General features: G+C 41.4%; 1 protein-coding gene across 1 annotated transcript in view; it reads left to right on the top strand.

Annotated features, from left to right (window-relative positions):
• The window catches only part of CPA6 (carboxypeptidase A6), a 312,714-nt gene that overhangs the window by 214,330 nt on the left and 80,871 nt on the right, over positions 1 to 17,513 (top strand). Inside the window, exons 3-4 of the mRNA XM_069600201.1 lie at positions 6,917 to 7,041; positions 15,322 to 15,436. Coding sequence (XP_069456302.1) covers positions 6,917 to 7,041; positions 15,322 to 15,436 — 240 coding nt within the window. The remainder of the gene's footprint in view (positions 1 to 6,916; positions 7,042 to 15,321; positions 15,437 to 17,513) is intronic.

Here is a 17,513-nt window from a genome sequence, read left to right as displayed (position 1 = left end):
ATTTAGACATAAGACTCATCAATTTCTCATCTTTATTCTTCTGCAACAGGATCATTTAAGGTTATAAATTTCTTAGAAATGTCCTATTTAGTTTTGATTTGGTTGCAACTTTACTACAGTGTCTTTCTTAACCCACAAGTTATTTAAAGTCTGTTTTCTCAATTTCTAAATGTAGATATATTTTGTCACTGATTTCTAAATTTAATTACACTCTAATCAGAGAACATTTGTTTGACATGAATTCTCTGACATTTGTTGAAACTTATTTTGTAGCCTGGTATTGAGTTAATTTTCATAAAAATTCTAAGTGTGCTTGGGAAGCAAGTCTGATCTTTTGGTTACTGAGATATAAGATTTTTAATTTAAAATCCCTATGATATCCATTTTTGCGATACATATTTTGATGCTGTTTAATTGAATGCATTCAGATTAGTAGCATTTATGTCTTCCCAGTAAACTGAGAATTTTATTAGTATGTATGGATGTACATATGTACATACATATGTATAAAGATATTTTTATATTTCTGCATTATATATAGTGATATGTATATATATTAATATATTATCCCCTAAAAATGGTTTTGCCCTAAATGTGTTGCTATTAATATAGTTATACTAGCTTTTTTCATTTAGTATTTGTATGGTATATATCTTTTCCATTCTTTCATTTTCATTGTTTCTATTTTACGTCTTTTATAACCAGTACTTAGGAGAATACTTATTATTCAATATTCAGGCTCTTTTAAGCTGGAGAATGTAATCCTTTTTAATTAACTATATTTACTGACATGTTATCTTATTTTTTTCTTGAAACTATTTTTTCCTGATGTTTTTTCTGTGTTTTTCTGCCTTGCAGACATTGTACTTCCCTCAGAACTCCTTTACCTATCTCCTGTTTGTCTGAAATATTTCATCTATATGGAATTGATAACCCCATCAAAGTATCTTTCATTTCCTTTCCTTCTCAGGAACTTCCTCTAGCCAGTCTTTTAGACCCTATGAAGATCTCGAGTTGAGCATTCTAGCTATGAGTTGGATATGTTGGCTTTTACTTATAGTAGATACCTTGATCATGTGTTCTATATTTTTCTCATGAACTCTTCTTCAGCAAAGTTTCAGATGAAATAATTCTGCATGGCCTGGCTTGAGGATACATCTTTATCTGGAGAGGTCTTGCATTTATTACTACAAAATGCCTCCTTATCAAATCTTACTGGTGTGTAGTTGTTAATTCCTACTCTTTAACTGAGGCTATTGCCCTTTGAAGGGCTAGTTTTACACTAGAAGCTTGGTTCCAACTCTGAACTTTGGACCCCAGGTCTCAGCCTGATTCCCCATGTGGTTGTGACAGATTCCCGCAATTCTGATACCATCACAGCTCACATGCACACAGCTCTAAATGGCATTTTCTTCTTTATTTTAGGCTCCTGGGAATTTTGCTTTACATTTGAGGGAGCTCCACTCTACTTTAGAAGGAATGGTAGCTATATTTTATTCAGCTTTTTCTAGCTATATTGCAGCAGAAGAGTGTTAAGGTTTTCTAGATCTCTGTATTGCTGGAAAAGTAAATCCCATGGCTAGTTGGTCATTAGTGTGAAAGTGTTAGTTGCCCAGTTGTGTCAACTCTTTGCAACCCCATGGACTGTAGCCTGCCAGGCTCCTCTGTCCATGGAATTCTCTAGGCAAGAATACTTTCAGTTCAGTTGCTCAGTCATATCCAACTCTTTGCAACCCATGGACTGCAGCATGCCAGGCTTCCCTGTCCATCACCAACTCCTGGAGCTTGCTCAAACTCATGTCCATCGAGTTGGTGATGCCATCCAACCATCTCATCTTCTGTCATCCCCTTCTCCTCCTGCCCTCAATCTTTCCCAGCATTAGGGTCTTTTCAAATGAGTTAGTTCTTTGCATCAGGTGGCCAAAGTATTGGAGTTTCAGCTTTAGCATCAGTCCTTCCAATGAATATTTAGGACTGATCTCCTTTAGGATGAACTGGTTGGATCTCCTTGCTATCCAAGGGACTCTCAAGAGTCTTCTCCAACACCACAGTTCGAAAGCATCAATTCTTCGGTGCTCAGCTTTCTTTAGGATCCAACTCTCACATCTATACATAACTACTGGAAAAACCATAACTTTGACTAGATGGACCTTTGTTAGCAAAGTAATGTCTCTGCTTTTTAATATTCTGTCTAGGTTGGTCATAACTTTTCTTCCAATACTTTAGTGGGTAGCCACTTCCTTCTCCAGAGGGTTTTCCCATCCCAAGGTCAAACCCAAGTCTCCTAGCATTGGGGACAGGGTCATTAGCATACACTGTCTAAAAACTTTTAGGATCTTGTCTTTATTCCTGGTATTCTAAAAATCCTTATGTATTGATCTGAGTTCTCCTTTCTTCTCTAATCTGTCTTTATGCTCTTAATTCACCAGATGTTGGGCATATGATTTATTTTCCTGTATTTTCTCTATTTTCCATCTTTTTACCATTTTGCTCTACATTCTGGGAAGTTTTCTCAACTTTTTTCTAAGATTCTATTGCATTGTAAGTTTCTGCCCTTTTTAATTCTCTAGTTGTTCCTTTTTTAAAGCATTTGCTCTCAGGGCTATGGCCCTGCCTCAGCTCACTGGGCTGCTTACATGGTGGGCAGGTGAGCACCCTGCACTGCTAAGCTAGAGAGAAGACTATAAGATGAAGTCTGCTAGCAGCCATGTCCTCATGGCACCATGGGGTCCTCCAAAGGCCTGCTGCCAGTATCTGCGTCGCCAGGGAGAATCCCCATTACACTGGCCTTCAAAGCCAGACATTCTGGGAGCTCAGTTTCCTTTGCAGGAGCCCAAAGTGAGGCTCAGATCCCTTGCTCCTTGGGAAGAACTCCTGCAGTTGTGATTATCCTTCTGCTTGTGGGTCACCTACCCAGGGGTGTGGTCTTGACTATACTGCATCTCCATCCATCCTACTGTCTCACTGTGGCTCCTCCTTGTACCTTTCATTGTGGAAGCTCTTTCCTGCATCTCCTGTTGTTTTCATTGATAGCTGCCCTATAAATTGTTGTAATTTTGCTGTGCCCTTGTGTAAAGCAGGGTCTCTACTCCACCATGTTGGCCACCCAGGTACTTTTCAGGTAATAATAACAACAACAAATAGTTAAGGGTTTTCAAGCTGTCACTATGACAGGCCCTCTGCTATGTATTTTGCTTCTATTATTCCAGTTAATGTTACCAAAAATAAAAGCCTGTGAGTAGGTTTTAAAATTACCTTCACAGTCTAGATGAGGAAACTAAGACTCAGAAATGTTAAGTGAAAGTGGAAGCCGCTCAATTGTGTCCAACTCTTTGCAACCCCATGAACTATACAGTCTATGGAATTCTCCAGGCCAGAATACTGGAGTGGGTAGCCTTTCCTTCTCCAGGGAATCTTTCCAACCCAGGGATTGAACCCAGATCTCTTCCATTGCAAGTGGATTCTTTACCAGCTGAGCCACAAGGGAATCCTGGAGTGGGTAGTCTTTCCCTTCTCCAGCAGATCTTGCCAACCTAGGAATCGAACTGGGGTCTCCTACATTGCAGGCAGATTCTTTACCAACTGAGCTATGAGGGAAGCCCCCAGAAATGTTAAAACCTCATCCAAAGTCACACAGTCCATGCTGCCAGAGCTAGCATTCCAGCCTAGAGTCGTTGGATTCCCAAGTCCATGCTGTGAACTTTTACATTAAACTTCCTCCACCTCTTAAACAGATCTGGCTGTGACTGGTGGTCATAGAAGGAAAGGAATGCATGGGAACACCCACCCAGTTCCAAGGTGAGAGATTCTGCAGAGGAGCATCCTTTCCTGGAATATTAGTTGGCCTTGGCAGTAAAGACCTGAGGCAGCTGGTCTGCAAACAGCCTTAGGCCATCCTGACCAGGCTGCTGATTCTATGTTGTGGTCACTATCAAGGGTCACCCAGCTTTTCTGCTCAGAGCCGGTTCATCACTTCATCCAGATGGGATCAGGCCCTAAGGAAATAACTGATGGTAACCTGCCCACAGTGAACTGATTTGAACTTAAAAATACCTGCATATAGAATTCATAGGGCAAAAAGCCCCTAATGGGAAAGACCAGGATGTGAAAGCCACCAAGCAGACCCTCTTGAATACTAAGGCAGGAAACTGGAAGTTGTTTCTAGTTCTGGGATATTTGCAGGAAATCCTGGAGTTACTTACCCAGTCAGTAAATGCTGGGTACTGGAATTAAGCACATTCTATAATGCCATTTGGTAGCCCTGCATCCTTGGGAAAGGACTTTGCCTCTCTGAACCTGAGTCTTCTTGTTCATGAAAGGTACAATTAACTCATTTCCCAAGGTCTTATAGAAAAGATTAGAACTATCTATAAAGGGGGTGGCACTTTACAAATCTCACGTGAGTATTAACAGGAGTATTACTATAACTTAGACATAGGAGTCTCCTGTATCTTAGTGTAGGCGTCAGCCTGCCACCCAAGACTGAAATATCCATGTTACTTACCCAAGTACCCTTTCCCTAAAACATTACCAGAGAAAAATCTGGTAACTGATTTTAGTTTACTAATACCAAAACAAAATACACTTTCTGATTTTTGCAGATTCTTTTTTTGTTGGTTTGTTTTAGACCAACTGCTTTCTGGTGACATTTCCTAGGAAGGCTTCTCCAGGTCAGGCAGTAGGGGACGTTTCTTCCATGGAATTTTCCTATGGAGAAGCTACACTCTTCTGTGGAATGAGGATTCTTATTTTAGCATATGCCCCAGAAAACAGCACTCACAGACTCATCACCAGAGTGGTTATTCAGATATTTCAGGTTCCTGTGGCTCTCCACCCTCCAAATGCAGCACTGTTTCCTCATCTCCACAGGTATTAGGTGATACACCTTAATAGCAAGATCTGTCTCTGTAATGGGTTTAGAGGCAAAGATGATTAAAGGATTAGAAAGTCTTAACATAAAGAAAAGTGGAAGACAGAAAGGTACTTTGTCTCACAGAAGCAAGAAACCAGTCATTCCCCACTGAAGAATAGAACAAGAAAAAAAAAAGTGTGCTTCAGTGTAAGGGATTAAGAAAATGTCTGAAAACCTGGTTAAATGTGGATAGGAGTTAAATTAGGATAGCGTTGACTCTCACCTTTGGGAAACATAAAAGATGTGGTTTAGATGCATCAATTGGGGACAATCTGGTCCAGGCCTGGACATATCCTTGCCCAAGGGCTGGCAGATGGATCAAATGACCTCTTAGCATCCCTCCCAGCTCCACACTTCTGTCGTCCTATGCTTGTTGGACTAGCACGTTAGCTGTGTTAGACTTGCCCTTTCAAGTTAGTGGAGGAGTCAGCTCCCTGAAAGAAAACAGGTAAACTCTTTTTGTCCCCAACATAAATGCCTCTGTTTCAGGGGGCTTCCCTGGTAGCTCAGATGGTAAAAAAAAAAAAAAAAAAAAAAATCTGCCTGCAATGCAGGAGACCTGGGTTCAATCCCTGGGTCGGGAAGATCCCCTAGAGAAGTAAATAGCAACCTGCTTTAGTATTCTTGCCTGGAGAATTTCATGGATGGAGGAGCCTGGTGGGCTACAGTCCATGGGGTCACAAAGACACAACTGAGGGTTGCATGATCCTGCAACAGATCAAGACCAGAAACACAGGAAGAAGGAGTCCTGAACAGAAGACATGGACATGACCTGTAAGCACAAACTGTACCTTACTGAAAGTGCAGCTCTTGGCTTGTATAGAATTGAGGCTGTCCTCCATCCCAGCTGAGTTCAGTTCATTCTTTCAGTGAATGTGCAGCTCCTACTCGGAGAAGGCAACGGCACCCCACTCCAGTACTCTTGCCTGGAAAATCCCATAGACGGAGGAGTCTGGTGGGCTGCAGTCCATGAGGTTGCTAAGAGTTGGACACGACTGAGCGACTTCACTTTCGCTTTTCACTTTCATGCATTGGAGAAGGAAATGGCAACCCACTCCAGTGTTCTTGCCTGGAGAATCCCAGGGATGGGGGAGCCTGTGGGCTGCCGTCTATGGGGTCGCACAGAGTCAGACACAACTGAAGTGACTTAGCAGCAGCAGCAGCAGCAGCTCCTACTAGGCATGGAGCACTAGACAGTGTACCACAGAGTCTACTGTAAGCCAAGCAGTGATCTTTTGCTTTCCTGCAAAACTCTGAATGAGTGATGAACATGTAGTCAATTACCCTGCAGGGTCCGCACTTATGCAGCAAATAATGACTGAGTTGCTAAGATGCACAAGGCACCATGCCAGGCACTTGGAATGGGTTGGTAACTAAGTGGACAAATCCGTTGCCCTCATAGAGCTTACATTCTGGGAAGAGGCACACATGATGAAAGATACACGAGATTCTCTAAGAACTGTGACAAGGAGCCCTGCCCTGGCTAACAAGTACCCCCCCTACCACTCCTGAGAAAGGGAAGTTTCTATTGGCATGTGAAAGCTGAGTATGAATCGGTGAACAAGCTTGCATCATGGGAGGAGGCAGCATCAAGAGGGCGCTCCATTTAACGATACCAAATGTTGTCAAGGGACCACAATCTGCTTTATAGTAGGATGAAGGGTCATCTATGTATTCCTCTTTCTTGCCATGATACAAATATTAGTGCAGTAAATAAGTTTAAACAATATCAAAGTCATACTTAAAACTAGTTTTATCTTATGACTAATAGATTGATCATAATTGACAAGTAAAAAATACCAGACTCCATATGGATGTGATATCATTTGGACACTAAATTCAGAATCAACTGAGAGTTTGACCCTGATGAGGAAAGCCTTGAGTCTAATTCTAAAAAGGCTTTGGTATTGCTGTAAGCCAACAAGATGATGTGTTTGACACTGTGACATGGATCTTTCCCCACCGACATTGACTGTGAATTATAGGTTGGTTCCTGCACTACAGGTGGACCTGTGGCAGCCCGGCAGTGTCTCCCAGATTTCACAGGGAACAGTCACCGACATCCACGTTCCCCACAATGGCTCCCGAGCCCTGTTGACCTTCCTGCAGGAAGCCAACATCCAGTACAAGTAAGCATGCCATTTCATTGCTTAATTCATTTATACCCAATTGAACTGAATGGCAGCTGTATTTAGGTTATGTCGTAAGTGCCAACAATAGTGCTTCAGGTTCTGTTTTTCATGGTGAGGAAGGCAACATGGATATGGCACAGTTCTATTTGCTAGTCATGAGCTTCTTTCTTAGCGTTACGGTGCAGGGGGAGCAACCACACTTCTCTATCATTCACCTAAGTAATCAGTGTACACATGGGAGGGCTTTACTGTGTGAGGAGAGGAGAGTAGTTTACCCATGCCTAGAAGGTGGATGTGGAGATGGGCAGACAAAAGCCAGACTCTGCAGGTGCTGCATCGGTTGGAAAAAGGATGAGACTTGGGACCTTGAAGGCAGAGGGGAAAATGCAAGCAAAGGCGAGAAGCAACACAGTATCTGTGCAGGGAACTAGTGCAGGTCAGGGAGTAGGAAGAAAAGGTGCCTGAGAAGTAGGGTGAGGGGCCAGGTTGTGGGAAGCTGTGGTTCAGAGTTAGGAACTCAGACCTCATCTTATGGGTGATGCTGCACAGTCGTAGGATGTAAGCAAGGGAGCCACATGTAACTGGGTGGTGGGGTAGGAGGAGACTACAGCAGCAATCCAGGTGAGAGAATGAGGACCCTGAGTCAGGACCAGAGTGGTGGGATCAAAAGAGAATTCCAAGAAATATTTCAGAATCAAAACTACCTGGACTCTGCATTTGTTGGGATGTAGATGGAAGAGGAAGAACTCTTGGGTGATTCCAAGTCTTCTGTCTTTGGTGACCAAGTGGATAGAGTTGAATACTTTGAGATTTTTTTACAGTATTAGTTAAGCAGTGAATGTGAAACAGCTGGAAGATAGTCCCAATCGTCAAATAAGAAACAAAATCTTTTGAGATAAGGGATGTCAGTGGTACCCAGTGCCACAGTGATCTCCTGCAAGAAGACTGATCAGTTACCTTCGAATTTGGCAATGGAAGTTGCACTGGTAACCCTAATGGAAGGATTCGAGTGTCAGGGGCAGAAGACAGAGAAGTGAACAGGAGGTGAGAACACAGCAGCAGAGCAGACTATTCTGTGACTCTTAGAAGTTACAATAGGGAGAGGGCAGAGGTGAGGAAGATGCTAGTTCAGCGACTGCCTGAGATTTGGAGTGTGGGTAGAGGGGGCAACTGTGGCCTGAAAGTGCTGTGACCAGCAGGGAAGGAGGCAATTGATGATGAAAGACAATGCACAGATGAGGGAGTAGTTTTAAATGGTAGGAAAAGTACTTTATCCTATAAGACCAAAGAGGTACATGCAGGTCTAGTTAAGATTGTAGAGAAGAGAGCCAACAGGTGAAAGAGATAGTAGTAGTCGTAGCAGTAACGCTAATGGCTCAGTCACGTCTGACTGTGGTGACCCCATGGACTGTGCTAAACTGGCTCCTCTGTCCACGGAATTCTCCAGGCAAGAATACTGCAGGGGTAGCCATTTCCTTTTTCAGAGGATCTTCCTCTCTCAAGGATCGAATCCAGGACTCTTGCTTTGCAGGTGGATTCTTTCCATTTGAGTCACCAGGGAAACAGGGCAAGAGATCATAACTCATAGCCCAGTTTTCTGGATGAACTGAGAAGCAAAATGTATCTACTTAGAATACAGAAATAGGTGTAGGAACCAATAAAAGTGGTTGTTGCAGAGAAGAAATGTTGTAGCACTGATACAGAGCTGATGTTTTGTTGGTTAGAACCACAGAAAGCTCAAGATGACAAGGAAGTTAAGGTTTCTAGTGAGATGCTAGCTCAAGTATTCACCTGTGGGGTCTAATCTGGATAGTCTAGATTAGAGGAGGCTCTAGGAAGAATGATGGGACATTGGGGTGCATGTTATTTTTTTGAATTTCTTCAGATATATGACCAGGAATGGGATTACTGGACATATGGTAACTATTAGTTTTTTAAGGATCCTCCATACTGTTCTCCATAGCGAAATTACATATACACAGCACACAGTACTATAAATAAACTAGATGACTAATTAACTAAATAAACTAGGGGGCTGCCCTGATGACTCAGTGGTAAAGAATCCACCTACCAGTACAGGGGATGCAGGTTCAATCCCTGGGTCAGGAAGATCCCATGGAAAAGGAAATGGCAGTCCACTCCAGTATTCTTGCCTGGGAAATCTCATGGACAGAGGAGCCTGGAGGGCTACAGTCCATGGGGTCAAAAAAGTGTTGGACATGACTTAGCGATTAAACAACAACAACAAAGGACCTAGCTGTATAGCACAGGGCACTGTACTCAGTACTCTGTAATGACCTATATGGGAAAAGAATCTAAAAAGTGGATATATATTTAACTGATTCACTTTGCTGTACAGCAGAAATCAACAACTTTGTAAAGCAACTATATTCCAATAAAAATCAGGGCATTAAGATATTTACAGCGAAAACAGGTTTAGTGTGACTGAGGGCAACAAGTTGGAAGGAAACACGTTTTGATAAAGTGTAGGCTGCTGGACATTAAGAGTTCTGGAGTAGAATACTTGTGGCTGGTGACAGGATTATAGGGGTAGCAATGAAGGAGATGGCTGAAGTGGAATGGAGATTGTTGAGGCTGATGCAGTCAAGAGAGAGTGAGGTTAATCACCATAAAACCATCTCAGAAATCTTGAATTTCCTTGGCTGATGGCAAGATTAGAGGTGGGGAAAGAGAATGCGTTCCTAAGACAAGAAGTAGCAGGGAGGAGCCAGGACTTAGAGGTAAGCAACCAGGAATGGCACAATGCTGAAGGGAGGATGAGCTTTTCCTGGAAGTTAGAAGGTTAACGGAGCAGTACCAATGGTACCCAGGAGGATGCTGACAAAGTAGGAGGAGAGAAAGTCGCCAAAGAGTCTGTGTCCTTGAAAGAGTCCAGTTTCTGCTGGTGCAAGAATATAAGGAGTTCTCTAAAGAGACTGGAGAATGTAGGAATTTTATTTACAATCAAAGAGAATTCCAGAGGGCACAAAAGCAAAGGATGGGGGGAAGAGATGGAGAGAAAGTGCAAAATCTGGGGGGAGAAATGCAGGCTAGTGAATGAGAGAGATGGGAAGGAGTGACTTACTCTTGGTTTGGAACCCTATGATTTTGGTCACAATTGTAAATGACTAACCAGGTGCTGCTAGTGGTAAAGAACCTGCCTGCCAGTGCAGGAGACGCAAAAGATGCAGGTTAGATCTCTGGGTCAGGAAGATCACCTGGAGAAGGAAATGGCAACCCACTCCAGTATTCTTGCCTGGAAAATCCCATGGACAGAGGAGCCCGGCCGGCTACAGTCCACAAGGTCGCAGAGACCCCGACACAACTGGGCACACACAACCTCTCAAATACTCCAACTTTTAAGCTAGTGATTTTACTGCCAGAACTGGCACAAAGATCCCTGGTGAGGCCCAGGAAGGGTTTATGGGTCTCTCAGTCAAGGGAGAGAGCTCTAGTCTCTGCGAAAGGATGGGACAGAGGGTTCAATGGGGCAGTAACATCATTCCCTGGCCCCAGAGATATTTGGCTCTCAAAGTGACAAGCACAGCTTTATGAAACTACTGATGGGCTTTTTGCAGAAAGGTATTTCATCTGTACCTCCATAACAGGGCAGAGTCACAGCTGTGCGTAAAACCATTGTTCATATTGAACATATTTTAGTCATTGCTGTAGCTCCAAAGGCAGGCTTTGATTCTCTGAATGCCTAGCAGGCAAGAGCTTATTTCTATAGGTCCTCAATAAAAAACTCAAATGCCTCATTAATTATTATTTGGAAGAAAAGAATATACCAGTTATTTTAACGAATTTCTATTTGCATTCAACATAGGTCATGTGGAACTGCTACAGAATAAAATATCACCCTTTATACCACAGAGAATAGAGTTTTTAAAAAATGAGTTTTAAACCAGTGGTCTCCTCCTGGAGAGCAATCATTTAGAATTATTCATTTTGTTGGCATGAAGATAATAATATGTAAGTCAATTAAATTCCCCAGGGCTGGTAGGTAGAGATCATTCTAATTGAGTTATATTATTATAGCCTGGGATATTTTCCAAAGGTTATAATTTACTCTGTACAACTATACATAATGTATAGATATACTTATCTTTATAGCAGAGATAATGTGGCCTCATGTGTCTGGCCCCTAGGTGATCAACCCTTCTTAACAACATGACCTAGAAAATGATTCCTTTTGCCACAAAAAATGTCAATAATTTGTAAATTGAATACCTGTTTAAAAAAATGGTAATGGAATTTCAAAGTTTGACACACACTCCCTTTTCCACCCTAGAAGCTCTGGGAAGGTGACTTTGTACTAAGTGATAATATCGCTTGTATAAAGTTCTTAATAGATCTAGAAAAAAATCTTTGACTATTTCAAAAGGAAAACAACTCAGTGAAAATATAATCACATTAAAAAGGCTTGATACAGTACACTTTGGCATGTTCACTTTTTAAGGAAGTATATGCTACACACTGGGGCTTCCCAGGTGGCACAGTGGTAAAGAATCTGCCTGCCAACGCAAGGATGCAAGAGACGTGGGTTCGATCCCTAGGTCAGGAAGATCCCCTGGAGAAGGAAATGGCAACCCACTCCAGTATTCTTGCCTGGAGAATTCCATGGACAGAGGAACCTGGAGGGCTACCGTCCATGGGGCCAGAAAGAGTCGGACACAACTGAGCGCACACGTGGTTAGAATAGAAATGGTAATCAGCCATAAGGACACTAAGAAACTACAGCTGTTTTTTAAAAAAGCCATTTGGACCCCAATTCATGGGCCTCTCATCAACCTGCTGGTTTCCAGTTGGCCACTTTGACAAGAAAAATGGGGCCAGACCTGGTGTAACAGCGTGGTGGTCAGGAAGCTGTTCCCAGGCTACAACTGCCCCACCCTTGTGACCATAATTGCCTCTCAAGTCAAGAAGCTGGTGACTGGACCCCAGAGTTCTGAGTCCAGACACCTGACAACCTCTAAACAGTCATGTTTCTGCCACCTCAACATGGTCACACCAGCAGGAGATGGCCTCTGCCCTATTCTTAACTTCCTCTCTTGGCAGGGTTCACAAACTCCTACCCAGAACCATAGCTACATGACAGTCGAGGAAAAGTACTTTTCAGCCTCCCAACCCTTTCAATACAGGAGGTCCAAAGAGAGAGGAGGGATAGATGCTGTTGACCACACCCAGCACAGACACTCAGGAGGAAAGAGGACGCTCGGACCAGTCATATTCTAATGCTTTCTTCCATTTTTATTTAATATGGAAACTGAGAAGACTGAGAGCAGTTTCTAGATTAATTAGCCTAAATTACTGGTTTCCAGATTGTTAGCCTAAATTTGAGCTCGACTATGTATTAAAATCACCTTGTGAGCTTTTCAGAAAGGCCTGATACCTTTGCACAGAGATTCTTGTGTAAGTAGGGCTCAGTGTGGCATATTTTTTAAAGCTCGTGGGTGATTTTTAAAGCAGCCTGTCTTGAGAATCACTGGCCTAAATGAATGGATAGATAGCAGAGCTCCGAAGACCAGCTCAATTGAGGGCACCTGGAAATTTTAAAACAAGACTGAGAAGCTTAAGCATTGATTCATCACAGAAGCTAATACTCAACTAGATTGATTCCACAACCTCAAAATGAAAAACTTCATAATTTTCTTACTTTGGTTACAACACTAGTTAGAAAATATTACAGTAAATCTTGTATAGGAGCAATTATCAATTAGAACTATTCTGACTATTCTCTGAATGGGGATATTATTATATTATTAGTAATATGTTAAGTCATTTATCAACTGATAATGATAAATAATTCATTCAGAAGCATTATTTTTCATACTGAAATTCCTGGGGAAATATTAGCTTTTGAAGGAGTACAGTGCCAAACAAACAGATGGACCAGCATCAGAACTCCAGAAATTTCCTGGTGATGACTATGAAGAATGACCTTGTGCCTGCTCAGTCGCTTCAGTCGTGTCTGATCTTTGCGATCCCATGAACTGTAGCCCACCAGGGTCCTCTGTCCATGGGATTCTCCAGGCAAGAATACTGGAGTGGGTTGCCATTTCCTCCTCCAGGGGACCTTCCAGATCCAGGGACTGAACTGGCATCTCTTGCATATTCTGTATGGGTAGGTAGGTTCTTTACCACTGAGCCACCTGGGAAGCCCGCTCTTGCCTTACAGGGAAACAAATTATCTGTGCTTGTTTATATTTAAAAAATCTGCCCACTTTGGAAATAATACAAAAACAATACACTAGAGCTTCATTTTGTAAACATTCTGTAAAGGTCTTTATACCTTTGAAAACTTGCGTGTGTTTGTGTGTCTTATGTTTTCAAATTGAAACTTCACAAAGAGATTCTTCTGTAATTGGCTGGCTTTGGCAAGTCTATTTACTACCCACCCCCCACCCCCCACCCCCCGCCTTAGTTTCCTGAAAGAGATAAAAGTATCCAGGAGAAATGGATAGATGGTACTGGTGAGGGAATCATAGCTGAAGATTGCCTGCAGTAACTGGAATTTGTTGACAGTTTATAACCATCTCAGCTCTAATCAAACTTGCATCTTTCTTGACCACCCCAGATTTGCTCACAACACAAGAAGACTGGACATTGACAAAGATGTTCATTTGGTTCTTTACAGCCACACTGGCAATACTGTAAAATTCTTTACCCATACAAAGCCACTTTCATCTATGACTTGTTTCCTTGAGGGAAGAAAGAAAGAACTAATACAGATCATGTTCAGACTGACAATTTAAACTCCACTCATATTTTGAGCCCCAACAAGCAGCTACCAAACAAGTTTACCAACTCTGTGCCATGCCACCTTACCTTGATTTTTGATGTTTCTAAAGTCAAACACTGAAACCACAAGGACAGTAAGCTGATGATAAATTCCCGATTAAATGCTTTGTCCACAGTGGGTCCTCAGGAAATAACGAATGAGTAAAGCAAAAGGAATGTCCTACACCCAGCATGACCCTAAGTAAATCTATTTCTTTTGTGGACCAAAAAGTTGTCTTGAATTTCTTGAATAAAGTGGCTTACATGGGTCAACTTTGAAAGTCATTTAAAGATGCCATTACATGTTGTTTTAATAGCACTGAAACCACCAAGCAACAAGTTCTTTGGAATATAAAATAAGAAAGCAAAGTTTTTGGTTCTCTTTTTTTTTTTTTAGCTACCTGTCCAGCCCAGGAAAATCACTGAGAGGCTCTTTAACATCTTTAAGTAAATGAATGAGCACCTTGTTACTTCATGGTGCTCTAGTTGGTGGAGGTGAGTGAGCACTGGGAGAACTAGCTATATCTAGCTCGGACATCTCATCAAGGATACCAGTGACTGCAGCTGGAGCTATTCCACACATTTCAGTGACCCTGGAATCCCCAACCCTGGCCACAGCCTTCAGTTCCCAAGTGCATTCGCTTTGCTTACCTGAACTTGTCTTCTCTTGGCATCCTTGATACTGTCAGGCAGTAAAAGTAGCTTTTTCTGACTCTGGTTGTTTCTCCGGTTTCCTCTTGAAGCTGGCAGCTTCTTCTTTCCCTTTTCTGAGCTCTGGGTCAAGTGTGCTAGGTAATGACATAAGGAAAGTCTTTCAGTGTGACAAAAGGCACAGGAACAGATAGAAACAGCTGAAAAGGAGGCTGTGGCAAGGGAGTGGAGGAGCTTGTCTTGCTTCATTTTTCAAAATGTCGCACCAGACTTGAGTCTGTTTTGAATTCACATTCCAAGTTCAAATTCTGGCTTTGCATCACTAGCGGAATGATGATCGGCAAGTTCTTAACCCTTCTGAGGCTTGGTCTCCCCATTTGCAAAGTGGAAATAACCACATAAGGGTAGGTTTTATTAACTCAGTTGATGTATGTATTAGGATGGCCAAAAAGTTCATTCAGGTTTTTCTGTACGATGTTATGGAAAAACACAAACAAACCTTTTGACCAACCCAATAAAATACACAGCACAGTGCCTCCCACCTTACTGGGCACCGTGCTGTAAATATAAGTGTTCCCATCATTCCATTCTTGCAGCTACTTCATCAATGATGGTTACTATTAGTATCATTATTACTTGGGAACATCTGTTCTGTAATTTTACATTTAATATTCATTATACCATTTAGCAGCAGCAGCATACCATTTATTTAAGAATTGTTATTTTCTGAAAAAGAACATCTTCCCCACATTTGGTATTTTTAGAAATGTCAGTCCTGATTTTCTTTTGACTCATTTTTATATTATCTCCATTTAATTGTAATCATGTCTATCATTTCAAATCCAGGATCCTCATAGAAGATCTTCAGAAAGTACTGGAAAAGGGAAGCAGTTTGCCAGCCTGGAGAAGTCGAAGATCCCTCTCTGGATATAATTATGAAGTTTATCACTCCTTAGAAGAAGTATGTAATCAAACGACTTTTTGTGGCTTTTTTTCAAGTGCCTCTTTATCATTCAGGTCTCAGGACTGGGGAGAAGCATAGGAACACAGGCAGAAGTTATGTGAAGAATACTTAAGCTCTTACAATGTCCAGGCACCTCAGTTCTCTTCCATTAAGCATTTTATATGAGAAGTATATACGAGAAGTAGCCAAATAATTTTAATTTAGTGTGCTTTACCCAACCCACCCCTACAATGGACAGGAGAAGTACAATGGAAGAGTGTGGTAATGCTGCTATATAGTCAGCCCTTGGTATCCAAAGGACATTGGGTGCAGGACCCCCTGTGGATTCCAGAATCGTGGATACTCAAGTCCCTCGTGTACAACAGCATGGTACAGTCAGCCCTCGGTATCCATCAGTTCAGCATCCAAAGATATGGAGGGCCAACTGTAATAATGGTAATAAACACCCTAACTGGAAATCCATGGAGTGTAGAGCTAGCCAGAGTTTGTGGGCAATGGTTTGGCTGAGCAGTGGAGTGAATTTTGATGTTGGCCCCATACCCTCTGCAAATTTGAGCCCCCCAAAGCCAAACGGCATGTGTGGCTCCTCGGGGCCTGTTAGCTTGCTGTTACTTATTTTACCTGGAAAACATAGGGACCCATCCCACTGCTGCTACTGTACATCTGGACAACAACTAGTTACTCTTCAAATCTCAGTTTATGCAAGAAGAGAGCTGGTTCTACTCTCCCAAATGAGTCAGAACTCCCTGTCCCAGCCCCAGCATATTACCTGCACCCATAGTACATGGATGTGATACCTAACATAATTTTTAATTATGACTAAGTACTTGATTAATGCCTTCCTCTCCTAATAAGCTGCAAGGGCCATGGGGGCTGGCCATTGCTTTCTGTTCACCACTGTATCTCCAGTGTCAAGCAGAGACTTCCAAAAAGAGGGTCGTTGACAGAATGAATAAGTGAATGAGTACATATATTTTTTCATTCTTCCCCTGAATTCTGAACTGAGCAAAGGAATGCCAGTCATAGAAGTAATGAGATCCTGTAATATTCTTAAGAGAATGTTTGGTTCTCTTGATAATGACTTTCAAAAGTACGTCCACATATTTTATGTTTTTAGCATACTTTTTAGAAGCTTGGAGTTAGCAGCAATGGAAAGGATTCAGATAACTTGACACAGTAAAGTGCTATTAACATGCACTAGAAAAAGGTCAAAATTTTAAAATATATTAATATAGCTAAGTACATATACATGTGTGTGTGTTGAGTTGCTCAGTCATATATACATATATGTAAATATATGTGTGTCCATGTGCTCATTAGACTAAACAACGATAGAAAAAAAGGAAAATATGAGTACTTTCCAAATATTTTTTTTAGACTCTTACACATCTTGGAACAGTGGGACAATTTTTTGTAACTTCCTTCCTCCCCTTTTGGGCTTTTAAGTCAGAAATGTTACCCATCTTTCTAAATATCTTATTTATCCACCTCAAATATACCTTTCCCTGATGACAGATAAATGTGTGTGAATGGATCAGTGTCAGTATATTGCCATTACTGGGGAAATTATTCATGGTATGCCCTCTGATGTGTGGCTGGATAGACTAAATCTTAAATGCAAAAGATAATGCCTTTTTCTTAGCATCTTCTGTTCAGTGGTTAATTACAATATATAGGACTTAAATACTTTCCAATAGTTGGGATGGTTTTTCTGAAGCTTACTTCTTTTCTTCTTAAACACTTGGAGATGAAAGAAAGAAATTTTTATTTTTTAAAAAGAATCCAGAATACATTGATTAACTTTCTATAAAATTTTGCCATTAAGGTGTTAATGACAAATAGTAGTAGAAAGGTATGCTTTAAAAAGGGAACAATATGAAGACAAAGCAGCTATATATGAGAGCAGAAAATAAAGTGTAATTTTTAGTAGCCTGAAGAAAATTAAGACTACAAAATTGGTTTTTCATTAAATTTTATACTCCATACATGCTTTTTGAGTTCTAAGACCTATTGTATTTCTGTTACCTTTTGTTTATTAAAAGCTCCATAATTGTGTGAGTCTAACATGGTTTTA

The sequence above is a fragment of the Ovis canadensis genome, chromosome 9 (assembly GCF_042477335.2).
Source record: "Ovis canadensis isolate MfBH-ARS-UI-01 breed Bighorn chromosome 9, ARS-UI_OviCan_v2, whole genome shotgun sequence".
NCBI lineage: Eukaryota > Metazoa > Chordata > Mammalia > Artiodactyla > Bovidae > Ovis > Ovis canadensis.
The sequence above is the reverse complement of the archived record's forward strand: the minus strand, read 5'-3'. Positions and strand labels throughout refer to the sequence as shown.